The 9,942-nt window shown below is 43.1% G+C and overlaps 1 protein-coding gene across 1 annotated transcript; it reads left to right on the top strand.

Annotated features, from left to right (window-relative positions):
* Positions 1–445: 445 nt before the first annotated feature.
* GPX6 (glutathione peroxidase 6) lies at positions 446–9,195 on the top strand. Its single transcript, XM_036869604.1, has 5 exons — positions 446–532; positions 2,362–2,515; positions 7,021–7,138; positions 8,111–8,210; positions 8,989–9,195. The coding sequence occupies exons 1-5, from the start codon at positions 446–448 to the stop codon at positions 9,193–9,195; spliced, it is 666 nt and encodes a 221-aa protein (XP_036725499.1).
* Positions 9,196–9,942: the final 747 nt, after the last annotated feature.

Here is a 9,942-nt window from a genome sequence, read left to right as displayed (position 1 = left end):
TGAGGATCTTAATTTTAAAAAGCAGATTCTGATTCAGTGGTTGTGGCTTTACTTCCTGGATGCAGAACCAGCACCTAGGAACTGCCTGGAGAAGGTAGAGACTGTACTTCAAGTTCCAAAGAGGGAAGCCTCCGCCTCCACCTGCCAGAGCACGAGCGCCAGAACACCAGCGGGTGGCCTGACCCGGAGGCACTGGGTGCGCTGAGCCTTCAGGGCTTGCGGGAGTGGGCGGAGGAGTGAGGGGGAGGGGGAGGGGAGGTTGGAGCGAGGGAAGAAGAAGAAAGGGGAGGGAGAGCGGGGTGGCGGGGAAGGGGTGGGGGTTGCCCGTGTGCTAATGCTGCTCTGCGATTGGAGAGCGCATCTTCAAACTGGTCTGTGCCAGGGGCTCAAAAGGAGCCGAGATCCCTGGGGACCTGAGGCTCGCCTAGAACTCCTAGTCCGAGCCATGATCCCGCAGTTCTGGGCCTGCTGTCTTTTCTCACTGTTCCTGGTCGGCTTCGCTCAGCCGACCCCGAAACAGCAACAGATGAAGGTGAGTGCCCCGCAGGGAACCCAGGCGGATTTCAGCACGTGATGACTAAATTGGCCGCCAAGGATGCAAGGAGTTCTCCCTTCTCCCCCTCTATGAAGGACGAGATCCGTCTTCTCAGCCCTTCCAAACTGACATCTGCCACTGCCACTGCTGTCCTGTGAGGCAGAGCTTCTTCTAAACTCTCTTTACATGGATCGTCTCCCCTGAGCCTGGTGGGTCACTGGGCCGAAAGTGGGCGAAGGACGCAGGCTGCTCTCGCTGCATTCCGCTTTGCCACTTCCCCTGGTGGCCGCCTGATACCCCAGAGCCCGTCCCCTCCACTCTGGTCTGGAACCTCAGGCACCATTGCGGGTCCGGGAAAGAGGACATGAAGCAGCAACTGGATTAGAGGGAAGCTGAACTGGTTGCTCTTGGGGAGGGTGAAACACCGGGGCAGGTGGAAAAGAAGCTGGTGCTGAAATGTGCCCTAAGGAGTTTTAGGGTTGGGGGAGGGTTTTTTTTCTTTTCTTTTTTGTCAGGGAATAATAAAACACAAAAGGCCCAGAGAGTTGCTGGCCAATTTTAATTTCAGGGGAAGTGATGTGACATCCTGGAAACAAGCTTGGATCACAGGTTGATATCCATGTGTGAGACAGACAGCTGGAAGCTGTTGAGCCCAGAGCTAAGGCAGCATGAAGACAAGGAAAATGGAGGCACACAAATGACAGCTCACAGGATGATTTCCACTTTAAAAAAAAAATTGTACTAGAAAGAAAGGCAAATGCTAGAAACTCTTCAGCACAGAGCTGAGGTAGCATGAATGCAAAAGAGAATGCAGGCACATAGATGACAACACTTTCATGGTGGCTTTCTTAGGCTAATACTCTCAAATATTTGGATTAATGTTTGTGCACAGATGTGTATGGATGTATGGAACACAGGGAACATGCCTGCCCTGCGTCAGCCTCCTTCTCTCCAAGGATAATGAAGGGGAAGCTATGCCTGGTATCCTAGTGACAGAACTAACAGGCTTAGAAAATGATCAAAGAGTTTTCTGCCCCACTCTCCCCACAGGAGCTCACCCACAAGCAATTCCTTCACTGCATGGGGCAGACATTTATGTACATAGAATTTTAGAGTAATTGAAACTCACTTAAATTACTCTAAAATTCTATGCCTTTTCTCCACATCTCCAGAGTCCCTCTCCTCAGATAACAGTATTTTAGCTTTTTGCTCCAGGTCCTGTCCGCTCTTTCCCTTGGCATGCTTCTGGGTAGGAAGTCTCTTCCCTTTGCTTCCTGTTTCACATAGAGATAAGAAGAAAGGGGTGTCGAGGATGAATTCTGTAGGTACCAGTGAGCCCCCACCAACAAAACTCTAGAAAGTGCCTTCAGTGGGATCCAGAGGAGGAACAAGTTATTTGCTGGGCTCTGGGGGAAGGAAATTACTATGTAAGAATATATAGATGAGAAATTTATGTAAAACATATTTCTGTTATGAGAAACTCTGCCAAAATCTGTTAAGAATATTTGAGAAGGGACGGGACGACTGGAATGCGGTGTTAGGATGTGGAGGAGAGTGCAGGTAAATTGTAGATCGGACAATGGAGGTAAATTGTGTTAATATTCCAGGAATGGGAAGAGGATTATAAAGTGATTGTCCCACTGTTAAAAAAAAAAAAAAGATTGTAAGTTAGAAGATATAAGTTCTAACTGTGGCATTAGCCATAACTAAAAATATCACTTGGAAAATTCTCTTCAGTTCTTAGAGTTTAAAAAAAGTCCACAGATATTGGGGATTATCGTTTGTCTTATCATCGCATCATTATGGTTATTTTTGTCACATTCCAGGTGGATTGCTATAAGGGGGTGACAGGCACCATCTATGAGTATGGAGCCCTCGCCCTCAATGGCGAGGAGTATATCCAGTTCAAGCAGTATGCGGGCAAGCATGTCCTCTTTGTCAATGTGGCCACCTATTGAGGCTTGGCAGCTCAGTATCCTGGTAAGAACTCATGTTTCACCTCTCTTGGAACTAGCTTTGTCAGATGACCATATTCTAATTCCAGAAGGTTTTGCTACTTTGTTATTAGGAGGAAGCAGGGGGATTGGGGGGGGGGGAGATAGGTGATCATGTGACTCTATTCCCCTAAATCCTGCCACTGCTCTCTGCTTCTTAGAATGCCAGGAGAATTACCTCCAGATTTGAGAACGAAGATTCTCCCAAAGATTTAGTCAAAGACCACCAGGAACATATCTGTAGTTGAGTTTATTGCTCCATGTTCTGAGGGAAAACATATACTGTAGGCAACCATGGGGCTCTTAGTAAGAAGATGTTAGAACGGACTTGAGGATCTCGGCTTGTGTTAGGTGATTTGGGGAAGGGTTCAAGGAATTGAAGCTTTGCTCTGGATTGGATGCTGTCAGGAAATGGGCACAGGTAAGTGACTGGGTATCTTAATAAATCATATCTACAGAGTAGGAGGAATACAGCAAGGGTAAAGAAACAGCAATCACTTAGATTGGTAAGAATAGGATGATGCTTGGTCATTTTTGTGATCTGGATAATGTTCATGTTTTGTGTGGTTAAAACATGATTAAGGGGTTTCCCTGGTGGTGCAGTGGCTAAGAATCTGCCTGCTAATTCAGGGGACGGGTTCGAGCCCTGGTCCGGGAAGATCCCACATGCTGTGGAGCAACTAAGCCCGTGCGCCACAACTACTGAGCCTGCGCTCTAGAGCCCGTGAGCCACGACTATGGAGCCCACGTGCCTAGATCCCGTGCTCTGCAACAAGAGAAGCCACCACAAGGAGAAGCCCTGACACCACAACGAAGAGTAGCCTCCGCTCGCCACAACTAGAGAAAGCCTGTGCATAGCAACGAAAACCCAACGCAGCCAAAAAAAAAGAAACATGATTATGGAGTGGTCCTTGTTTTTGTCTTGATTCATCATGGTCACTTGTATGATATTGATCTTCTGTGAAACTGTTTATGTTCAACAGGAGAACACCAAACCCTAGGTGTGACTCCCAGGCGAGAATCTAGCTTTCAGGGGCTGATTTTATCTTTCTCACTGGTGACTTCTGGTAACAGGAAAGAGGACTGATCTTTGATCTTTTGGAAAACACCCTTGGGTTCCGCAGGCACCTCCAAATGGCAGAGAAGTGGAAATGTAGTTTACTATCTACATAGTATTTAACTGGAGTGAGAGCTATTTGGGAAAATGCTTCATCTCTCCAAACTTGGCTCAACCTTTGGTGGCTGAGGTGGATTTTCCATTTTCTTTGTGCACTCATGGGGACGAGTTTGGAATTCCGGCTGATCCAGAAAAGGTTAAAGTTTTAGATGGATTATACTAGAGATAGATGGAGTTTTTGACATGCCAAGAACTTTATTTTCAGCTTTTTTTAAAAGTTCAAGATAAATTCGAAAGATTAATTATACCAGTGCCACCAAAAAATGGATCAAAAAATACATGAACGAATTTTAAGAAATTTTTTCACATATTGACATCAGTATCTAGTCAACTGATCAAAAATATAAAGTCCTATTAATTTGTCTTAATGGCACTCCAATAATAAGAAATCCAACAATTTTCTCCTTTTTAAACACCACTTAAATTTAGGCATATTGCAATCTCACTTCTAAGATATATGGTTCACCAAATTTTTTTTAAATTAATTTATTTATTTTGGCTGCGCCAGGTCTTAGTTGCGGCACGTGGGATCTTCGTTGCAGCATTCGGACCGTTAGTTGCGGCAGGTGGGCTCCTTAGTTGTGGCATGCTTGCGGGATCTGTTAACCAGACCAGGGATCGAACGCGGGGCCCCCTGCAATGGAAGCACAGTGTCTTACCCACCAGACTACAGGGAAGTCCCGGTTCACCAAATTTTGATATTTGAAAATTAACATTCAGCGGGTGCTACGGTTTGAATATTCGTGTCCCCCCACAATTCATATATTGAAACTAAAGCCCAATGTGATGACAATAGGAAGTGGGGCCTTTGGAAGGTGCTTAAGTCATGAGGGTAAAACCGTCACGAGTGGGATTAATGCTCTTACAAAAGATACCCTACAGGGCTCCCCAGTTCCTTCCACCATGTGAGGACACAGGAAGAAGTTGGCAGTCTGCAACCTAGAGGAGGGTCTTGTTCAGAACCCTACCATACTGGCACCATGATCTTGGACTTCCGAGTTCCAGAACTGCGAGAAATAAATTTCTCATTTATTTATTTACAAGGCACCCAGTCTGATATTTTGTTTAGCAGCCTGAATGGACTAAGACGGTGGGGACTGCTTGATTCAGGCAAAAATCATATTAAAATACCCCCTCCACCAAAGCACAACAAAAACCAAATGATTCACATTTACCAAAAGAAGCTAAAGACCTTTTCAATTTAATGTTGAAATTGTGCATAAAAAGATACTCTCAAATTACAGATTTTGAAAAGATCAAGACATTTAAAAGAATTTGGGAGTCACATTATATTTATTATTTTTATGTACAATCAACTCTAGGGAAAACCTGAAAAGCTAAAGACTACTTTTTAAAATTTTTATAAAAATCTCAGGATCTAATTATAAGAGCCTAAACAACAGTTTAGTATCATTTAGCAAGTGGAGATTCTCCTCCCTTCAAAAAGTTAAGCTTGAAAAATATGGTAAGCTTAAAAAGTTGTGAGGTGTAAACAGAAGTTCCACGGAATGTAAATCTGCTTTTAAATCTGTTTTAATTTAATTCAGTTTTAATTTAAACTTATTGAATAGGTAATACAGTCACAAGATTCAAAATTTAAAAGGTACAAAAGGGCTTTACAGTGAAATCTTCCACAGTCCCTTCCCTTTGGGCAACCAGTGTCATCAGTTTGTGGTGTACATTTCCATAAATCTTTTTTTTTAATATTTATTTTATTATTTATTTATTTATTTGGTTGTGCCAGGTCTTAGTTGCAGCAGGCAGCCTCCTTAGTTGAGACATGTGGGCTCCTTAGTTGCATGTGAACTCTTAGTTGCGGCATGCATGTGGGATCTAGTTCCCTGACCAGGGATCGAACCTGAGCCCACCTACACTGGGAGCTCTGAGTCTTAACCACTGCACCACCAGGGAAGTCCCTGCATAAATCTTTAATGCATATGCAAGCAAATCAGTTTCTCTCTCTCTCTCTCTCTCTCCTCTCTCTCTTTCTCTCTCTCACACACACACACACAAATGATTCTGCACAGTGCTTTTTAACATAATAAAATATCTTTGACATTATTCCGTATCACCACATGATGAGTTTCCTCATTCATTTTAAGATATAGTTTTCCAGGGAATTACCTGGTGGTCCAGTGGTTAGGGCTTTGTGCTTCCATTGCAGGGGCCATAGGTTCCATCCCTGGATGGGGAATTAAGATCCCACATTCCATGTGACGCAGCCAAAAAACAAACAAGACCAAAAAAAGAAAAAAAAAAGGATATAGTTTTCCATTGTATTGCTGTGCTATAATTTATTAAACTAGTTCATGAGAATTATAAAGAGCATCTCATTCAAATTTTACTCCAGATGAGGACATTGAGAGTTTAAGGAACTTGCCAAAGGACTAGAACCAAAGTTTGCTAGGTATTTCCGCAACAGGAAGGAAATATTCTTGATGGCTAAAGATAAGAGAGATAGTAACTGAATAAATATATAAAAAGAAGAAGGCACTTTCTTTTAAGAAGAGGTCCTTGGGGGAGATGCCAGCAGATAGAGCCGAGTCTGAATAAAACTGGCTGGTGCTGGTCATGGAATCAGTAAATCTGAACCGAAAATGGCTAAAGTTGGAAATAATGGTACAAGTCCAGACAGAGAGTTGGAAAGCTTCCTGGCAGTGGTAAAGAACAGTTGGAGTTTGTAGCCTAGAATCCCGGTGAGTGTTCCAGGGAAATGGCATCAGTTATGTCACTGGAACTGACAGAAAGGTAGAGAATGTTCTGGAGCTAGGCTTAGCATCTCACTGATTCCCTCAGCAACTCCCAGGTTAGAGCACCAAAGAGTGCTCCTGGGAAGGTGACTGGAGTGTCAGGTTGTGTCATCATGGGGCATAGTAGGAGGAAGGGGGTAGCATGTCCATTTTGTTTGCCTTTCCTTAAAACATTTTTGATCAATCAATCAATCCATCAACTTAGGAAGGCAATGGACTTCTCTTCAGAAGTCTGAATCAGAATCAAGCAGAACCCCACCTCCCGCCAACACACACACACAGAGTACTAACCAATCTGTGCTTTTAAAGGAGGGCTCCTATTGGGTGATGAAGTGGAGCCACTTATGGGAGCTATTGCACAAGAAAAATGGCAGATACTGGGATGCGCTTCTGGAAACCTGTGTTCTAGCTTTTTGCTCTGTTTCCTCAATCTCTGTAATCTTGAACCTTTCCCTCCATAGTCCTCAGCTTACTCATGTGATAAATGGATAAATCAGTGGTCTTTTACTGCTCAAGGTAGGGCTGCTGGCCGGGTTATCCATGCAGTTCACTCTCTACTTACAGAACTGAATGCACTACAGGAGGAGCTGAAGCCTTTTGGTGTAGTTGTGTTGGGCTTTCCCTGCAACCAATTTGGAAAACAAGAACCGGCAAAAAACTCAGAGATCCTTTTGGGGCTCAAGTAAGTGCCTGCTTGGGACCCTGCAAGACCCTGTCAGGATTTTCCTTCCACATTCTACCTAGAGGCTTCTTATTCTGGAGACTTCTGGGGTGACTGACAGATTAATGGGTTCAAGAACATCATTATGATGCTTTGAATTCAGTCTTGCCCAACTGGCAGTGCTCAATAATTCTCTCTACCTTTCAGTACTTTAATGGTAAGACTACGGGAAATCTAATGTAAAAGAAGCACAGGAAAAAGGAGAAGATACAGGAAATAGAAATGAATCAAGAATCCTAACCTTCCAATTTTCTTTTTTTAAAATTTTTATTGGAGTATAGTTGATTTAAAATGTGTTAGTTGCTGCTTACAGCAAAGTGAATCAGTTACACATATACATATATCCACTCTTTTAGATTCTTTTCCTATATAGTCCATTACAGAGTACTGAGTAGAGTTCCCTGTGCTATACAGTAGCTCCTTATTACTTATCTATTTTATATATAGTAGTGTGTATATGTCAATCCCAATCCCCCTATTTATCCCCCCCCCCCAGTTACCATGAGATTGCTTTCTACAACTGTGACTCTATTTCTGTTTTGTAAATAAGTTCATTTGTATAATTTTTTTCTAGATTCCACAGATAAGTGATATCATATGATATTTGTCCTTCTCTTACTTCACTGACTACTTGTCTGACTTACTTCACTCAGTATGACAATCTCTAAGTCCATCCATTGCTGCAAATGGCATTATTTCATTCTTTTTTATGGCTGAGTAATTTTTGCCTTCCAATTTTCTTGGAATTCTCCATTGGTTCCCTAAAGCCTGTGCATGAAGTCCTGATTCCCAAAGACCTCTTTCCTCACCTTCCCTGTCTACGGCCTCTCTTTCTTTACCTCTAATTTCCTTTTGTGGTTAAGTTGTGGTGGCCATTATTATCCATCCTTTTCTTAATTTGGGTCCTCTCAGGAACACTCTGGTTCATTGCAGGTATGTACGTCCAGGTGGTGGCTTTGTTCCCAATTTTCAGCTCTTTGAGAAAGGGGACGTGAATGGAGAAAAAGAACAGAAGGTCTTTAGCTTCCTGAAGGTAAGCAAACATAAACCTGGCAAGGATTGGTCAGGTAGGTAGAGATGCCCTGAAAGTGTGGGGCTCAAGTCTACGATTGAGTTTGGACTCCTTGGAAAGAAATGCTCAGTTCACAGATCATGGCAATATCTGTTGTGAGGCTTTAGCTTCAAGTAGAGGAAACATATAACATATGATTGCTCTAACATAGACTGACCTTCCCTACAGAATGGTAATGATTCATTTATTCAACAATCATTTATAAAATCCCTGATTATGTGCAAGAACTGTGCTGCACAATGAGTTAACAAATATTAATAGGGCATAATCTCTTCCCTGAAGGAATTCATATCTAATCAGAGAGGCAAATATAGAAACAGATATGTAGAGTGTCATGTCATAATTAACTTTAGAGTCACAGAGTGTTAGAACCACATAAGCCCAGAAGAGAAGGACTCCTTTTTTTCAGGTAAAGAAACTGAAGCTAAAGAAATGTTATGACTTACCAAAGAAAACAGAAGATAGTCTTTCATTGAAGCACCATGATATAATCATGGGAGTGAGGGAGAGACAGGGAAAGGAGGAAATTTTTCTATTTGCTATCATACTCTCTAGCTCTTGGTTGTTTGATTGTACTGGTAGTGATGTACTGAAATGTCTGTGGTTCATTAGGAGCATGTCAAGTAGTTAATATATTGATATATATAATGGTGAGTAGAATTTCTAGGGGTAGGGATAAGACTGGACCACACAGAAGCAGAAGAAAAACTGTCTTGCTGTTTCCATATCTCTGCTCCAGAACTCCTGCCCTCCAACCTCTGATTTTTTGGGCTCATCAAGCCAACTCTTCTGGGAGCCCATGAAGGTCCAAGACATCCGCTGGAACTTTGAGAAGTTCCTGGTGGGGCCTGATGGAGTCCCTATCATGCGCTGGTTCCACCGGGCTTCCATCAGCACAGTCAAGTCAGACATCCTGGAGTACATGAAGCAGTTCAAAAGCAAATAGGAAGGGCCAGACATCATCAGAAGTTGCCTCCTACCTGAAGAACACATTTAAGGATCTATCTTTGCTCCAGACTCCATCCTACCCAGCTTCCACATGACCAAAACATCCTGTACGGGCCAAATACCTGTGCGTGTGTGTGTGTGCGTTTGTGTGTGTGTGTGTGTGTGTGTGTGTGTGTGTGGAGATTAAGGGAAAGAAAACCTATCTCCCAACTGTCTGATCCCAAAGTATCAAGTTTATTCCACTCCATTCCAAAGGAAAATCATATTATAGGTAGATGGTTCGGACTACCCATGTCCCTAAAAAAGTAATCCCCAGCAGTCCTGACACCCTCCTTCCACATCCTGAAGGTTTAAAGAAAACAGAAACTGGCAGCAAGACTCTCAAGATCTCCTTAACAGCCTCTTCCCTCCTCCAAGACAGGCATGCAACCTTAAACTCTTCCTCTCCCTAGTTAGTTTTCTTTTAGTTCCCTGACACCCTGTAGTTCTCTTGTAGGATCTCTGAAGGCAGAGTGAGAGCAGAAACCTCAACTCACATGAAATGAGGGGCATCTCCATGATGGTGGATCCCAAAGCCCCTGTGGGTCGGACCCTACCAGAACCTTCTTTGGTGCCTGTCCCTTAGTGCATTCAGGTCATGGCACCTGGGCAGGGATGTTCCTTCTTTCTGAATGATGGGCTTTTTCCTCACCCTTTAAACTCATCATTGTCACTATCTCAAATTAAAAAAAATTCTGCAGCATCT

Source organism: Balaenoptera musculus, chromosome 11 (assembly GCF_009873245.2).
Source record: "Balaenoptera musculus isolate JJ_BM4_2016_0621 chromosome 11, mBalMus1.pri.v3, whole genome shotgun sequence".
NCBI lineage: Eukaryota > Metazoa > Chordata > Mammalia > Artiodactyla > Balaenopteridae > Balaenoptera > Balaenoptera musculus.
The sequence above is the reverse complement of the archived record's forward strand: the minus strand, read 5'-3'. Positions and strand labels throughout refer to the sequence as shown.